Raw genomic sequence first — 17,500 nt, 5'->3', positions numbered from 1 at the left:
GAAAGAAAGAAAGAAAGAAAGAAAGAAAGAAAGGAAGGGAGGGTAGTCCTCTTTTCATTGTCAAATAAGCATATACTTTTTTTGAAATCAGTTTTACATAAATGTGCAATGATAGTTAAATGTATTTTGTTTAAAATGTACTTCTAGTTTTGGAGGGGAGGGACCTCCATTTCTACTAACAATATATGTTGCATATGTAGAGAAATCTATATTTACCAAAATTAATTATGGAATAAGGTTCCCAAAATATGGAACATGTGCTTCAATTTTGATGTAGGTAATTTAACATCTTTATTCTATGTTGTTGTTTTTTAAACATCATCTGTTAGGTGGATCCTGAAGGAGGATCACACTTAATTGTGGGGGTAATATGTTGCCAACTACAAAATTTGGTTACCAAATGCAATACATGACAGCAATAATTTCAGGTTGCCAAAGACAAAATCATCAGATGTGAACATGACAGATGTGAGGCTTTAGTGTATCTTAACCACATGCCGCCTGGGAAAAAGAATAAAAAATGGGAAAAAGTCTGTGTACATTTTTTTATATTTTTGTGTAATGTCTCTGCACATAGATCAGTATGCTAGTGCTTAGCCACAAAGGAGTCTAGTAGACCTTGTAACCTTACCTGATTTCACCTTTCCTTGAATTGGCAGGAAAAACATATTTTTTTCTTGTGCTATGAATATCGATGGTGTTATTTTTATCAAAAACATTATAATTACTATAATGTTATAAACATGAGTAACAGCAAAATAAGATTACGTAAAATATTTTTGTAAATCAAGGAAAAGGGTAAACAGGCGAGACAGGCAGTACTCGTAATTGGCTCATTGGTGACTTAGTACAAGTGTAGCCATATGTGTGTAAACACAATTAAACAATTAAACTCACAGTGGGCATGGCATGAACATACATGCCATACATGTTGGCAATGGGTTAAAGTATTTATGTGGAAAACAAAGGAGAGTATATGTTAACCCCTAGCCGACGGGTACGACGTGTAGACACGTGCTATGCCCACTGTGATTACTTGTTTGATTGTTTTTACACATAGATGACTACACTTGTACTAAGTCACCAATGAGCCAGTTACGAGTACTGCCTGGCTTGCCCGTTCACCCTTTTCTTTAATTTATGAAATATTTTACGTTATCTTATTTTGCTGTTACTAATGTTAAAAAACATTATAATAATTATAATGTTTATAATAAAAATAACACCATCGATATTCATAGCACTAGTAAAAAATACGTTTTTCCCGCCAATTCAAATCAGGTACGGGCACAAGGTCTACTAATTGACTCCTTTGTGGCTAAGCACTAGCAGAGCCATCTATGGGCACACATTTCACAAAAAATATAGAAAATAGGCACAGCATTTTCCCCATTTTTTATTCATTTTCCCCAGCAGCATTGGTTAAACACAAGACTTGTATTACATACACTCCTGGTCTGCTCTTTGATTAATAGGAAAATATCTCTACAGCAATAGATTAACCTGCAGATTGTCATCTCCCTATGGCCATTGCATGTTTGTGGACGTGTTGTCTACAGATGCCAAGTTATGTCTTTTGAGATTTCGGTTTTGTAGGCACAGAATTGCTGAACTAAAGGAACACCTAAATAAAGTAGGTGGTGTATGAGCTGGCAGCAGAGAAAGTCTGGAACAGAGAGATGAAGTAGAGGAAGGGGATTTGAGGAGGGGATTGGATGAGCTAGCCTAGTTTTTGTCAGCTGTATGACCATAAACATGCCTTTACAAAGAGGGGTGAAAAGAAACTGTTTAGAAATTCAACAAGTTTTTAGGTGAAGGCAAGATGGATGACTGTAATTTGAGGTTTTTACCACGATTTCCATTCATTTTACTTACATTCTGCATTTCACCACTTTTGCATCATCATTTTCACCATCTCACCCACAGTCCTGTATAAAGTAAAATTGTATCAATATTGATGATGGATTATGTTGCTCATCTTCCTTTTTCATTTTTCGTCATAAAACTGATTTATGTTTTATTCAGTTTTCTCAAAGTTCTGATCTGAAAGTTAATATTGTGTTTCTTTTTTTACAGACTAAAATAATGCTTTGCGATGGAGAATATCATTTTATCCCAAAGGAGCAGCAACAGCAGCAATAGTCATTGGTTAAGTAATGGGTCTGTGACTTCCGGTGAAGAAGGAGATCAGTCCGACACAAGAGACATGGATTCCCAGGATTCTCAAGATATCAGCCTTGATGAGAAGGATGAAATGCCCAATGCCATGGAGTTTGTCAGTGTAGAATGTGATATGTTCTTAGAGCCAGACTGTGCCTTGGAAACCAGTGATCATGTGGACAGCAAGGAGAGTGAGAGCAGAAGCAAGTCTAGTAAGAAGAGCAGGAAATCATCTCGCCGTAAGAAAGGCATGTTGCCATATATTTTCCAAACAACTCTCATCACAGATCTCTTTCGCTACCGCGGAGTGGATGTGTACAGAAGAACCTGTAAGGACGAACCTTTTGTAAAAATCTACAACCCAATTGAAGGTCTTATTTCTATCAAGAGTGAGGATAGGGGTAAAAGGGAGGGTGAGGAAAAGGGTGTGTTTGAATGTACAATTTGTGGAAAGCAGTTAACCTCTAAAACAAACTGGGAGACCCATATGACAATTCATTTTGATGGAGAGTTTTACCATTGTGAGGTGTGTCAGAAAAAGTTTACAGACAAGAAAGCTCTGATAACACACAGAATACTACACATGAATGCCATTGGAAAGCCATATCCCTGCACAGCATGTGGGACAAGGTTTACAAATAGGGCCGCTTTGAAAAGTCATGTGCAAAATAATCAATGCTCAAAAAACATCGAGTGTGAATTCTGTGATAAGAAGTTTAGAACTAACAGTCAGTACACTATACACAAGCGTATCCATACTGGAGAAAAACCTTACCAGTGTGCATACTGTGACAAGAGTTTCACATACAAATTTCAGTATAGCAATCATGAGAAAATTCACACAGGGGAGGGGCTCTTAAAATGTGATGAGTGTGATGCCACATTCACTCAGAAGCAAACTCTCATCGTTCACAAACGGAAACACACAGGAGAAAAGCCTTTCAAGTGTGACAAGTGCAGTGCAGCCTTTCGGGCACGTTCTTATTTGTGGGCCCATAAAAAGTCACACGTTGGCAAAAAGCCTCGTGAATGCCCTGATTGTGGGTCCATGTTTTGGAAAAGCTCATCCTTAAAGAAACACAGAAAGGCAGAGCATGACTAGTGCAATTTTAACAATAGCTATAATCTATGTTATGGATGTGCTATAATTGTTTACTGCCATTGTATTCCATACTTTTTTTTTTTTTTAATAATTGTCTATGTGTTTGTACATAGAGCAATTAGATTTTAGGGGAAGTATTTCTAGTTCTCTTCCTTTTTTTGTATATATATTTTTTTTATACTTCTGAAATTCTGTGTAGAGACAGCAGAATATGAATCACATTTATAGGAGTATTTGGTGTATTCCACTACAGTATACTGTAGCAAAATAGGTGACTTACTAGGTAGAATATACTTTAGTTTTTTAAAAGCTAGAGAAATGCTATTATGTAAAATCTTTACAAGATTAGTGTAGATAATAGCTCTATATGAATATATATACAAATGTATATATTGGAAATATAAATTTTATATTACATATTTGGGAATTTTATTATTACCAATACAATAAATTATAGGCCACAGATGTTATCTGGGAATAAATGGAAATTAATATACAAAAAAAAAAAAAAAAAAAAAAAACACACAGGATGGACCAATTTACATCAGATGATAGCAAGGATGATTGAGCTAAAACACAGTACAGGTATAATTAACATGGGGCAAACTTAATTCCAAACATTCAAAACACTAAAGTTATAATGGCATATGTATCAAGGTATTTCCTTTGTATAAAGGTATCTCTTTATCTTATAAAGATTTCACTTTCATATAGTAAACTGAGTGAGAGTCTTTCTTAATGTTACTGTCATATATGAATGTGTGTGTGTGTGTGTGTGTGTGTGTGTGTGTGTGTGTGTGTGTGTGTGTGTGTGTGTGTGTGTGTGTGTGTGTGTACGTGTACGTGTACGGTACACACACACACACACACACACACACACACACACACACACACACACACACACACACACACACACACACACATACATACATACACATATATGTATATATATATATATATATATATATATATATATATGTATATATGTATATATATATATATATAAATATATGTATGTATGCATGTATGTATATGTATGTGTGTGTGAACATATATATGTATATATATATATATATATATATATATATATATATATATATATATATATATAAACTCATATACATACATATATATATGTGTGTATGTGTGTGTGTGTATACATGTATGTATGTATATACATATATATATTTTATATATGTATGTATACATACATACATGCTTACATGTCTACATGCACACACACAGACACGTATGTGTGTGTGTGTATGTATATGTATATGTGTGTTAGTGTGTGTGTTTGTGTTTGTAGGTATGTACAATTATTGTATGCCATGTAACAGTAAAATAGCTGTCACTGTTGAATCTGAAGGAACCCCAGACAAGTAAGTAATTAAAACAGATTTGTAGTTATTTCAGTTTGTGTTCTCTTGTAATGAAGAATGTGTCATGAGCTTCTTTTGATTTCTTTTTGTTTATTTTGTTTTTCTTATTATTACTATTGTTATTTTTATTGCATTTTTTTATTATCATTATTTTTATATTAATTACTATTATTATCATTATTTTTATCTTTTTATTGTTATTATTAATAATGTTCTCATTATCATTATTACTATTGTTTTATCATTAGTAGTAGTAGTAGAAGTAGTAGTAGTAGTAGTAGTAGTAGTAGTACTACTACTACTGTTATTATTGTTATTATTATCTTCTCATTGTTGTTTTTATAATTGTTTTCATTATTATTATTATTATCATTATTATTATCATTATTATTTTTATTATCATTATTTTATTATTATTATTATTATTATTATTATTATTATTATTATTATTACTATTATTGTCATTATCAAAATTATCATTATCATTATTACCACTTATTGGAATTTTTTTTTGTTGTTATTTTTTATTGTCATCATTATTATTATTATTATTATTATTATAATTATTATTATTATTATCATTATCATTATCATTATCATTATCATTATCATTATCATTATCATTATCATCATCATCATCATCATCATCATCATCATCATCATCATCATCATCATCATCATCATCATCATCATCATCATCATCATCATCATCATCATCATCATCATCATCATCATCATCATCATCATCATCATCATAATTGTTATCTCCATCTCCATCTTTATTACCATTGCCGTGCATGCTAGTGAAGATGGTTTTGAATATGGTAGTGATGATGATGAATACTATTATAAATGCTTTACTGTAACATACATTATTTTTCCGTATCACAGCCCGAACTCTTCACAGATCAAATTAGTTAATTTTCTGTGAAAACAATTTAAAACTTATTTAAAAGAATACATATCTTCAGTATTTGCTCTAACTACTCTCATGTCGCTTACAGAAAACGTGTGAGATATGGTTGTAAGGGAAACTATTGTCTACTAACAACTACTTATCTCCTGTTCCTTTACTTTACTCATTTCTATTGATTAGTCACTTCATTCATTATGTCTTGTGGTAATGAGCCCCAGTTTCTTTGCAGCAGCAAATCTCCTACCGATTAACAAGACTAAATTCAAAAGTTATAAAAAGAAGACGCAAATTACATATTCAAGAGCAACATAAAATAATGTTCCATTCATATTTCATATGGACTTTATTTCGCTACATATGTGAATCCAAACACTTTTTTCTTTTTATACTAAATCATCTTTAAAAAACAACAACGTGGTATTCTGTTATCAATCATCAGCATCTCAGATATAATCGGCACACACACACACGTATGAGGAATAATAGATACAGATGTTAACGAAACACTTGTACACCCTGACAGTGGTATCGCTTATTGGGTGCAGACTGCTATATCACATAAATATCATGTCACACCCAGCATGAAACATCCAAAAGTGTCTTTATGGGAAACATTTTGTAATCTAGTCATTCAGACAGAAAAAATACGTCCTATTAATCTAGTGTCTCGCTTGACAGTGTCCACAGGTGTGGCATTGTACACATGGCGGGAAGAGGCAGTGTCACTCCCCACCCCCCCTTCATGCCCACCCTTGGCAACTGGGGTAACTCGACGTGGCACTCGCAGCAGGCACCACGCATTGCTACAGAAAACGAGATGCGAGGACGAGGCAAAATTTAGACAATAATTGGTAATATTTAGCGAAGAAATGTATTCAGATTGTTTCCGTTGTTTCAATAATTTGTCGTATCTAAATTCAAAGTGTGATCATAAATCTTTTTATTTTTTTTTTTAAGTCTTTCCTGACAAATGCTTTTCACATCAGTGATTTCATATACATACTTACATTCAGAACCTAAAGAATTTTTCCGCTCGCGAACCTTACAAAATAATTGCATAAAAGACCTACAACTAATAGATCTATTGAATTCGAAAATTGACTCGAAGGGAAACCGAGCCAACTGGTGTAGCCAACGGCAGAGAAACGCCTCCCTTGAGTGTAAACAAGGGAAGAATCCTCAAACCAATAACACTCGCTTGTGAGTGAGTTATTTTGTGTTTTGTGGTATCTTGATATCCATTTAATTTAATTTACAGGGGAGGTTATAGAGTTCTTGGCAGTGGCTTTGAAGTTTAGTGAAAACGAAGACTATTCGTGCTATCTGAGACCGAGAGCTATTCATAATTTGAAAATTTGATGATTTATTTTACTATCACCGTGTGATAGTAGTATCTTGATTGATGGTTTGGTTATGTTATCAGTGAAGTCAAATATAGATTAAAAACGAAATTATTCCTAGACAATGAACTTGTGTATCAATTAGTTGTCACATGTCACATTTATATTATGATGATAATGACTGTATGCATTATAGTACAGCCAACTTATTTTTGAATAAAAATATAAGGCTTTACTGATATTTAAAACAAAATTTAATCTCTAAGATTTATATAAACCTACATTAAACATATTTCAGCTCAAATTTAATTTTTTGTAAAATTTTTGAGGCAATTATTGCATGTGAGTGTTTTAAATATGGTAGATCTAGGTAGGGATTAATTACCTTGCTTCTATGAATCTGTATTGAACTATGTAGTTCATATTTCTTTTTTTTTTTTTTCTCTCTTTTCAACAGGGGATGCCGCCTCCTGTTCTAGAACCCGATAGACAGAGGTGGCAGCATACACGCAAGTCAGAGCAGCTGTTCCCATCAATTCCATGGATTGAACTCCTATTTTATTTTGTTTCATTTTGGAGTGGATGTTTTTACAGTCTTTATAGATTTTATCGAACTTCTCAAAGTAAGTTTAAAGGAGTTTCATGTTGGTAGGAATGTTCATGGTATTGAAAAAGTATTTGTGTATCTGTGTGCATGTGAGGAAGCTCCTTATTTTTTCCCAAACATTTAGGTAATACTTGTGTGACCAATTTACATAACGCAAATATTTTACCATTTCAATAATACAGACATCATTTGATGTCTTTATCTAGTTAGATCCCAGTGATATGGATGCTGTTCAGCGTCCCTTGTTTAATTTCTTTATGAAACCCATATGCATATACATACATATATTTGTGTATAAATTTATATTTATATATATATATATATATATATATATATATATATATTTATATCTATGTGTACATATACATACATATATATATACATATACATATATACATATACATATATAAATATACATATATATATACACATACATGTAAATACATATATATACCTATATGCATATACATATATATGTATAGATAGATAGATATAAATATTTATACATATATAATATATACATATATACTTATATACATACATATATACATGTATAATATATACATATATACATGTATAATATATACATATATACATGTATAATATATACATATATACATGTATAATATATACATATATACATGTATAATATATACATATATACATACATATATACATATATACATATATACATATATACATATATACATATATACATATATACATATATACAGATATATATATATATATATATATATATATATATATATATATATACAGATATACATATACATATAATGTGTGCATTTGTGTGTGTGTGTGTGTGTGTGTGTGTGTGTGTGTGTGTGTGTGTGTGTGTGTGTGTGTGTGTGTGTGTGTGTGTGTGTGTGTGTGTGTGTGTGTGTGTGCGCGTGTTTGTATTATATATGTATGTGTGTGTATATATATATATATATATATATATATATATATATACATATACATATATATATATACATATATATATATATATATATATATATATATACATATACATATATATATACATATATATATATATATATATATATATATATATATATATATATATATATATATACACATACATGTGTAACTTTAAGCAAGGGCCCTATGAGTGAATCATCCTAGGAGACCTGTCCACCTTTCAGCTACTAAGAACTGAAGTTGATGAGGGATGGAATTTGAGTCAGCTCTCTTTCTTTCACTACCACTTGTTGACGGTTCGTCTGTTACTGAATTCAACCAGTTGTCCTATTTTTCTTTAAACAAAGCTCTGAGTTGTGTTTCCAATACTTTTTGGTACACTTTTAACAGTCTTGCCCGATTAATTAAACAACTTTGATTACACATTTTTCTTAATCCGGAAGTTTGAGCAGTTTTCCTAAAATGACAAAATGTTCTACCCTGTCTGGCGGTGTGTCTTACCTTGATTCCCCCCTCTTCTACTTCTCTTGGATTTGATGCCAAGTATTCAGTGATCTTCCATACATATATAATGAAGTATCTTTCTGTCTTTGTAAAGAGAAAAGCTTGAGTTGTTTTAGTGTGTGTGTGTGTTTCCCAATATGTAAGATAGGGCATATATATGCCATAACCTATAGGATTGTATCATAAGTTAAAGCTGTGTTTCATTAGAATATACTCAGTATGTCCTCTTCCACTAAACCCCAAAAAGAACATTACCTAAAGATTTATGTAATGCTTCTTCATACCTTCTACCTACATTACAGGATGGGGCCAGTATTTACCTGTTACACCCATAGAAGACAGTTGGTTTGGCAGTCGTCAAGACCAGACTGACTTGGAGTGGTATGTCTGGCCACCAATAATCCTTAGTTATGCTCCTTGGGCATTTCTCCACATTGTGTTAGCTCAGCTTATAAGGAGGTTTTGCCCACAGGTAAGAATAGCAGTTGTTTGCTGTTCAGAATATTTTGGCTTTTAGATCTGATTTTAGATTTTTTACTATATTTCTTCATCTTGCATTTTTGTTTGTATACATATAAATAGAAAAATGCAATTTATGTTTTCACTATTCCAGAAAAAAAATTAAGGTAACCTATAACTGATTTAGCAAAACTTATATTTAGATGAAGCATATTTTTGACATATATCTTTGCATTTGTTTTATAGTAATACTAAACAGAAGAAAGAACTTGGAAACATAAAAGCTTTATTTGTCTTTTCAGCATCTTTGTCGCTTCTACATCGTATTTAGTGTGTACATGATTATCCCATTGATAGGGAGAGTCGGCACAGGCCTCTGTTTTGCGGTGCCATCAGTCATGTTTGTCGTACTACTTACGAGGAGCAAGGTGATCATTTGGCTCACCTGGTGCCTGATATTAATTCTCTTCAATACACAGTTTTTCATCAGCTATCTGGTAAGTTACTTACTGAGTATTTTGTTTTTACATTATTATTATCGTTATTGTTGATACAGTTATACCGTGTATAATAATACGTATGTTAGAAGCAGTGGTAGTTGTGGTTGTAGTAGTGATATTTTTTGTTTGTCAAAGAATGTTTTAACAGTTTATCAAAAGATCCATGACTTTAGAAATTCATCTCTAAATAAAAGAGATCCATTCTGTATTTTTATAATCATATCTATTCAGAAATGGAGGTTTAAATATTTTTTTTTTTAAGTTATAAGAAGGCATCTCCTCATCCTTTCTTGAAATCCAGGAATCGTGGGTAGAAGACATTCCCGAGGGCGATTACAAAGTCTCGGTCATGGTTGCTTGGATCATCCTCCGCAGCTTGAGCTTTTGCCTGGAAGTTTGCGACACAGACCCTGAAGGCGTGCTGAGTCCGTTGCCCCTCCTTACCACACTCTTGGGGTATTGCCTCTATTTACCATTTGTGTGTACTGGCCCATACATGCCTTTTACAGACTTTCAAGCAGGAGTGAGTGTCTAAATGTTTTTGCTGTATCTGCTTGAAAAAAAAGTAAATGAATAATAGTACATATAAAAGATAGTGATATATCACTTAATAGAGTGTTTTATGATTTTATATATTTTAATTTGTTATTGTTATTTGTTATTTTCTTTTATTCTTCTAAAAATTTCATCTAAAGAATATTTTAGGTTATAGTTTGTACATTTTTCTCTTCTTTCAGCTCTTGCTTCCATACAAAGAATGGACACTAAAGAGAGTTCTTGGTATGGTGCTACAAATAATAAGATTTCTGTGGTGGATGGGTTTCACTCAGGCCCTTCTGTTCCACTTCTATGCCCAGTATGTATCACAAATCATTTTCAGGTAACATCAGTCTGGACAGAATTTAGAAATAGTTGATTGGTATATGTGAACAAAGTCATATGTATGGTTGGTGACAAATTGTAACTTTTTCAGTTCATTGCATTTCACGCCAGAATTAGTGAGGAAGATGACTTCATGGTCAATGGCAGGCTTTGTGTATTTTTTAACTGCATTTTTGCAGCTGAAATATGTGGGTGAGTATAGTCTATGATTTGGTCTTGAGCTAATGAATTGCCAAATATAGGCTAAATCTTATATCTAATTTTATAATATTAGCTCCATATCTAGAGATAGAAAATTTTTTCAGTGGCGAAAAATATATGTGTGTATTATATATATATTCTTTAATATTTTCTCTTCTCTTTTTATAGTGCTATATGGACTGCCATCTGTGATAGCTCGTGTGGAAGGCTATGACCCTCCCAGACACCCCCGTTGTACACTCATGACATACAGATTCTCAGATATATGGAGATATTTTGACCATGGCCTTTACCGTTTCATGCTAAAGTATGCCTACTATTGTTCATTTAAACTTTCTTTAAAATGTAATTTGAGCACCAGTAAAATTGGGTTATTTTAGAGTTAACAATATCAAATGGTTTTCACAATCACTTTTTTACATGGCTATAAGATTTATTGATATTATCTCTTCATGAAGTATATTCAAATACTTTGTCTATTTACAATACATGCACTGAGGATTGTTAAAGGCAGTATAGTAAAAGTTTGACTTTCAATGCCACTACAAATAATCCTGTTTTTCAGGCATATCTACATACCTTGGGTGGGAGCAGATAACAGCTTAATTAGACAAGTACAAGGGACAGCACTAGTGTTTACATTTGTGTACGTTTGGCATGGTGTATCAACGCAAGTCTTCTGGTGGGCTACCATAAATTTCTTCGGGGTATTTGCAGAAAAACTAGGAGATTATATTAGCCGAATGCCAGCATATGAAACCTGGGAGGTATGCATTTCTTCTTTGAATCATTTGTTTCTTTTTCTTGTCTTCCTTTACTTCTTCTGTTTCCTCTTTTTTTTATACCAAATCTTCCTCCTTATATTTAACCTGTTCTTCCTTCACCTTATCCTCTATCTCCTGCTCTTTACTCTTCATCCTCTTCCCACTCCATGTTGAATATTGGGCCAACAACACCCACTGAATGCAATAGTCATAGTCAAACAGCAAATTCTGAATTAAGTGTTTTTTGTCTTCCCCATTATAAAACTGACAGTGATAGTGAGAGTAGTAATACTGAAGAGGATAATGATATCAATTTAGAAAATAATATTACCATTTTTATTAATTATATGAAAAAAGATAATAACAGTTACAATAATGAGGACAAAGCTGGTGGGATAACTATGGTTATGATAGTGATAGGGAGAATTATAAATAATGTGATAATGGCATTAATAACATAATGTTGCTGGGAAAATTCTGTGCTCATTTTAGATTTTGTTTTGCACATAGATGGCTCTGGTAGTGCTTAGCCACAAAGGAGTCAATTAGCAGACCTTGTGACTTTACCTGATTTCACCTTTCCTTGAATTTGCAGGAAAAATGTTTTTTTTTTTTTACTATTGCTATCAATACCAATGGTTTATTTTTTATTATAGACATTATAATTACCATAATATTATTGACATTAGTAATAGCAGTTTAAGACAACATAAAATATTTTTGAAAATTAAGGAAAAGGGTAAACAGGTGAGAAAAGTAGTACTCATAATTGGCTCATTGGCGACTTAGTGGAGCCATCTACGTGTAAAATTAATTAATAAGGTATCTCACAGTAAGCACGGCATGTATGTACATACCATGCCCATTGGTTTAGGGTAATAGTGTTAAAAAAAAGAAAAATCAATGGTGATGGTAGAAATATTGGCATGTTTTGAATCTGCAGAGTCGGTGGTTCCCAGGCTCATGGCAGCGTCGTCTGCATGGGTTGGCGGCTGTGTGCCTTTACGTGCCATCTCTTGCTGCTCTTACTATATTTCTCTCCAATCTTGAAAATGCATTTGCTATTACCACAAGAATATTTATATCAGGTAAGTTATTGCCTGTCATTTGTTTTATTATCTGTTTGGTTGTTGTTGCAAAGCTCCTTTTGACCCGCTGCAGTTTATGAACTCACTTTGATATATCATTTTAGACTTATGTAAGCTGATAATTTTGTATTTGAATAGAGCTTACATGTTGATTCCATGTATATGTTTTCTTCCCCCTTTCTTCCCTTTCCTTTTAATTTTGCCCCCCTTGGCTTGTATTAGAAGCATTGGATAAAGTATATCTGCAGTGTTTACTAACTTGCTCTACCCTAGCTTTTTCAGAGCATAATATAACATGTCTGTTAACCATATTTGAATATTTGATATCAGTATGTTAGAAAGAATAATTGTGATTGTTGTTAAGTCTTATTCATCTTATTATAGTAGTTTACTTGCCTTCATGAATGGTGTTTGATGTACACATCTTTTTTCTCATGTTTATGACTTTTACAGTATTTATTTATTTATTTATTTATTTACTTACATATAAAAGATGCAGAAAACATGTCAGCAGTGTATCACCAACTTACACAATTCATTATAAAATTTCAGGGTTTCCTGAATGCACTCTCAGCACCTTCTTCTTCATGTTCTGTTTGGGACAGTGCAGTATGGAGCTTCAGAACTGGAAGATCCGACAGAAAGATAAACATAAATCTAGTTAGCATTAATAAAAGTAATACTAATATATATAGCCAAAAATATAACTGGAGGTGATATGAATTAATATTTTAGTCACTGTAAAGTTAATAAGACAAAGGGAATGTGTATGAGTCAGGTGGCAGAAAGTATATAGAGGTATATTTTTAATATATATCTATTTTTATTGTGATTTGTAGGAGTTGTCATCCCTTTTTTGGACATGTGCAGATAACTAGTTTATTTTTAATGGTATATCCTTGGTTGTATTTGCTTGTTGGCATATGTGAAATTTAGAGTTAGCATATGAAGCAAACAAGAGCCCAGGTGAGGAGAAATCATAGGTAAGACATTTTATGGTGCTCTCTCGATTCCACTAAAAGACAGAAAAGGTAAAGTCATTTTAAAGTTGTGATGTTCATATACTGACCCAACACTATTGGTTTACTAAGAAATTTAATTATATTGTATCACCATTTACTATTAAGGCCTAGTATGGGAGAGGAAATTGATGAATTTTGTCACCTTAGTGCAAGGGAAATCAGTTGATATTAAACCTACTGTTTAAAAAGTGGGAGGAAATGGCAATGTGCAAAGAATTTTTTTTTTTTAGTTATTTTATTGGTCCTAAAATTACATGAGTAGTTAAATTGATTTCAGCATAAATTAGACAATCTTGTACATGAAGCGAGATTAGTGAATTAATGAATAACTATAAAAGATAAGAATCTCATGCACTTATGCTGATAAATAATCTCAAAGATTTTAGTTAAATTAAAATTAGTTTTGAAAGAAATCATGTAACTTATGAGTATCTACTTCAGGAGCAGTTTAAATTTACATTATTTGTATGAGTATTATTATTACATTTGTAATAAAATTTACATACAAGGGTTAGATATATGACAGAGTTGTGTAATAAATGCATGTTTAATTTTGTCAGTTTTTATTATTTTATTTACTCTGCTTTTCCAGTCTGGTACATTTACTTTGAATAAGGATGAATGAAAAGTAATTGCCACAAAATTAAAAACAGGGAAGATAATATAGAAGTTGCATAGGTAAAACAAGGCTAGTTTTCCTGGAATGTACTACACTGTATATTACTCAATTATCCTGATACATTGCAATATGTTTTTTAAATATGTTTTAAAGATCACAGATCACCTATTACTAATGATGTTGAGGACGAAAATGTGTTATAAGTGCATCAAGAATTCTACACTCAAAACTTTGTTGAAGAAAATACAGTGGCTGCAATTTCATTACTACTCATGTCCTCAGTATGATTATAGGTTGCTCAAAAGGTTTCATTATGTCTTTCAGTAGCAAGAATTTTCTCATTCACACTCATGTCTTGTGACCATATTTGTATTTCAGATGATCTTGTATTACTACCAAAAAGCAAATGAACAGTTGTTAGTAAAATTGAGGTTTATTATTGGTTCCCCACTCCCACAGTTGAATTGCTGCTTTTTTTTTTTTTTTTTTTTTTTTTTTTTATGATTATCTTTCTTTGAGGATGTCATTTTTAAAAGTGTGATTAGTTTGTAGAACCTGACACAGAGACTAATTGCTTTAGATGCCTCAGTTACAAAAGTGTTTTCTGTTTTTAAGGTCTGTTTATATTATCAGTGTCCACCCGTGGTGTAGAAGCATAATAATGTACCTGGAAACATTAACAACCAGAGCAACATTCCTGACCAGGTAGTTAATTATTGGGTGATATATTTGTATGTGGACAATTATCAACTAAAGTCCAGTGGTGTTGCCAGAAAAGCCTACATGTAACGTGATGCATATTTTTCATGTCAGTTTAGAGAACGGGAAATATGAAAAATGTTGATATTATGAAGAAAATGGTCAGTAAATCCCTGGGATTTAACACTGCGTTGTTTATTACGTACCATATCTGGGGCACAGTTCATAATTGTTTATATTATCTGGCTCAACAGCACAGCAGTGAATTATGCTCAGCAATTGCTCAGTTACTAAATAAGCGAGCATACAGAGGAGTCAGTACAACTTGCACAGTGTTACTGCTGCTTAGTGGTCTATATTATGCTTCACTACCACACATAGAAGCTTGCTTGCTTGAGTGCTATCACAGGTGGAGGCTGATATTGTTATATGCCTTTCTTCTTGAGATTAAGAACATGTTATATATTTACAATAAAAGATGTTTATCGGTTGAGTATACTTTTGTCACAGCTTTCAGATGACTAGTTTCAGTCTGTTAAGGATGTGATTGATTTTAATCTCATCCTAAGATTTAAAGACTTTATAGAATTCCGTGCTTGCTCAATATAAAATAAAAGCTGTGAAGTTGAATCTTTCTCATTCTGTACATAGTTTTAACAATGTGTTGAATAGCTATAATCCCTAATAGACAGTATATGGCAATTTTTTAATCAGATATGTCTATTAATCCAAAGGCCCCAGGGAAATATTGTGTTCACTGTAGTATTGTTTAGTGTAATGTCTCTGCAAGTGCTTAGCCACAAAGGAGACCTTGTGGAAATCACCTGATTTCACCTTTCCTTGAGTTTGCAGAATTTTTTTTTTTTCATTCATTCTATCAATATCAATTCTGTTATTTTTATTATAGACTTTATAATTATTGTAGTGTTACTGACATTGCTAACAGCAATATTACATACCAGAAAATAGTTTCGAAAATCAAGGAAAAAGGTGAACAGGTGAGACAGGTAGTACTCATAATTGGCTCATTGGTGACTTAGTACTTGTGGAGCCATCTGTGTGTAAAAACAATGAATAGATTAAACTCACATTGGGCATGACATATACTTACAAGCCATCCCCGGTGACTTGGGGTTAATTTTTTGTATCCAGGTGTCTTACTGCTCGCACATGGCCCAAAACATGGGCCATAGGTTAACTTGAGTGGTTTGTAGGTCTGGCCCACACAAACACTTTGCAGTGTTATTATCAGTTTATCTGCTTGAGTGTTTTTGGCTCTTGCTGTTTTCCGTGGTCTATATTTGTCATTTGATGTGCTGTATCAAGTTGGTAATATACTATTTTCCTTGCACAGATTTACATCATTTCTTTAGGTAGTCTATAACAATAATAACATTTGATTTGTGTCACCTTTTAAACATTTTTGTAATATTCAATTTTCTGTAATACACCCAGCACCAACAATCACAGAGGGCAGAAATGAGCATGGGAATAATGTCATCCCTGGAGCCGAGACTACTTCAGTAATGGCTTACAGATGGTACATTCCACACTCGTCTACCAATGGAAATTAATGCAAGACCCCCTTCCTAAATGCCCACCATGTCGAATTACCCTCCAAGAGCTTTGTGCACTGGTGGCGAGTCATTCATGTCACCCTTAAGTCAAATTTTTCATGACACCACATCCCAGTCACCCAGCATGCAGATAGATATTTCCTTGACAGCATGTTCACCTGGTCCTTAGCCAAGTATTTTTCATGACACGATGATCACGTCACCTGGATTCAAGGGGTTAAACAGGGTGAAAGATGCAGGCAGTAATTTTGCCTTTATTTTTCCACTGTTTTATTAGAGTTATAGTTGACTTACTTTTTGTTCCTTCATTTGGTCATACACATTGCTGCTGGGAACATGTTGATGGCCACTGTAGTTTTGTTTTGGAAATCCTCTTTACCCCAATGCTGCTGGGGAAAATGAATAAAAATTGGTGGAAATGCTGTGCTGATTTTCTATATTTTTTTGTGAAATGTCTCTGCACATAGATGGCTCTGCTAGTACTTAGCCACAAAGGAGTCAATTAGTAGACCTTGTGGCCCTAAGTAATTTGAATTGGCAAGAAAAATGTATTTTATACTAGTGCTATGAATATTGATGGTGTTATTTTTATTATAAACATTATAATTGATATAATGTTATAAACATTAGTAACAGCAAAATAAGATAATGTAAAATGTTTTCGTAAATCAAAGAAAAGGGTAAATGGGCAAGACAAGCAGTACTCGTAATTGGCTCATTGGGGACTTAGTAC

At 32.7% G+C, this 17,500-nt stretch overlaps 2 protein-coding genes across 6 annotated transcripts in view; both read left to right on the top strand.

The window, feature by feature from the left end:
- The window catches only part of LOC125024606 (zinc finger protein 300-like), a 5,683-nt gene extending 2,002 nt beyond the window's left edge, over positions 1–3,681 (top strand). For all 3 annotated transcript variants that reach the window (XM_047612422.1, XM_047612430.1, XM_047612431.1), the window contains exon 2: positions 2,077–3,681. In XM_047612422.1, coding sequence (XP_047468378.1) covers positions 2,096–3,262 — 1,167 coding nt within the window. In that variant the 5' untranslated portion in view covers positions 2,077–2,095 and the 3' untranslated portion in view covers positions 3,263–3,681. The remainder of the gene's footprint in view (positions 1–2,076) is intronic.
- Positions 3,682–6,311: 2,630 nt separating this feature from the next.
- On the top strand, positions 6,312–15,677 carry LOC125025042 (protein-cysteine N-palmitoyltransferase HHAT-like). 3 transcript variants are annotated; one of them, XM_047612912.1, is made up of 11 exons: positions 6,312–6,411; positions 7,358–7,523; positions 9,259–9,428; positions 9,718–9,912; positions 10,217–10,438; positions 10,653–10,771; positions 10,889–10,989; positions 11,167–11,305; positions 11,564–11,765; positions 12,706–12,850; positions 13,403–15,677. In XM_047612912.1, the coding sequence occupies exons 2-11, from the start codon at positions 7,361–7,363 to the stop codon at positions 13,513–13,515; spliced, it is 1,569 nt and encodes a 522-aa protein (XP_047468868.1). In that variant the 5' UTR covers positions 6,312–6,411; positions 7,358–7,360; the 3' UTR covers positions 13,516–15,677. The 3 variants fall into 3 exon arrangements, with proteins under 3 accessions (XP_047468868.1, XP_047468867.1, XP_047468866.1); XM_047612911.1 differs by lacking the exon at positions 6,312–6,411 and adding an exon at positions 6,464–6,764; XM_047612910.1 differs by lacking the exon at positions 6,312–6,411 and adding an exon at positions 6,465–6,760.
- The last annotated feature ends 1,823 nt before the right edge of the window (positions 15,678–17,500 follow it).

This window comes from Penaeus chinensis, chromosome 4 (genome assembly GCF_019202785.1).
Source record: "Penaeus chinensis breed Huanghai No. 1 chromosome 4, ASM1920278v2, whole genome shotgun sequence".
NCBI classification, from domain to species: Eukaryota; Metazoa; Arthropoda; class Malacostraca; order Decapoda; family Penaeidae; genus Penaeus; species Penaeus chinensis.
The sequence above is the reverse complement of the archived record's forward strand: the minus strand, read 5'-3'. Positions and strand labels throughout refer to the sequence as shown.

What these genes read in the sequence shown, in the direction of transcription:
- LOC125025042 (XM_047612912.1), top strand. Translation starts at nt 7,361, where the DNA reads ATGCCGCCTCCTGTTCTAGAACCCGATAGACAGAGGTGGCAGCATACA. An exon ending in TTACAGACTTTCAAGCAGGA is followed by an intron (nt 10,439 to 10,652) that starts GTGAGTGTCTAA and finishes CTCTTCTTTCAG; the next exon opens with CTCTTGCTTCCATACAAAGA. An exon ending in CAGCATATGAAACCTGGGAG is followed by an intron (nt 11,766 to 12,705) that starts GTATGCATTTCT and finishes TTGAATCTGCAG; the next exon opens with AGTCGGTGGTTCCCAGGCTC.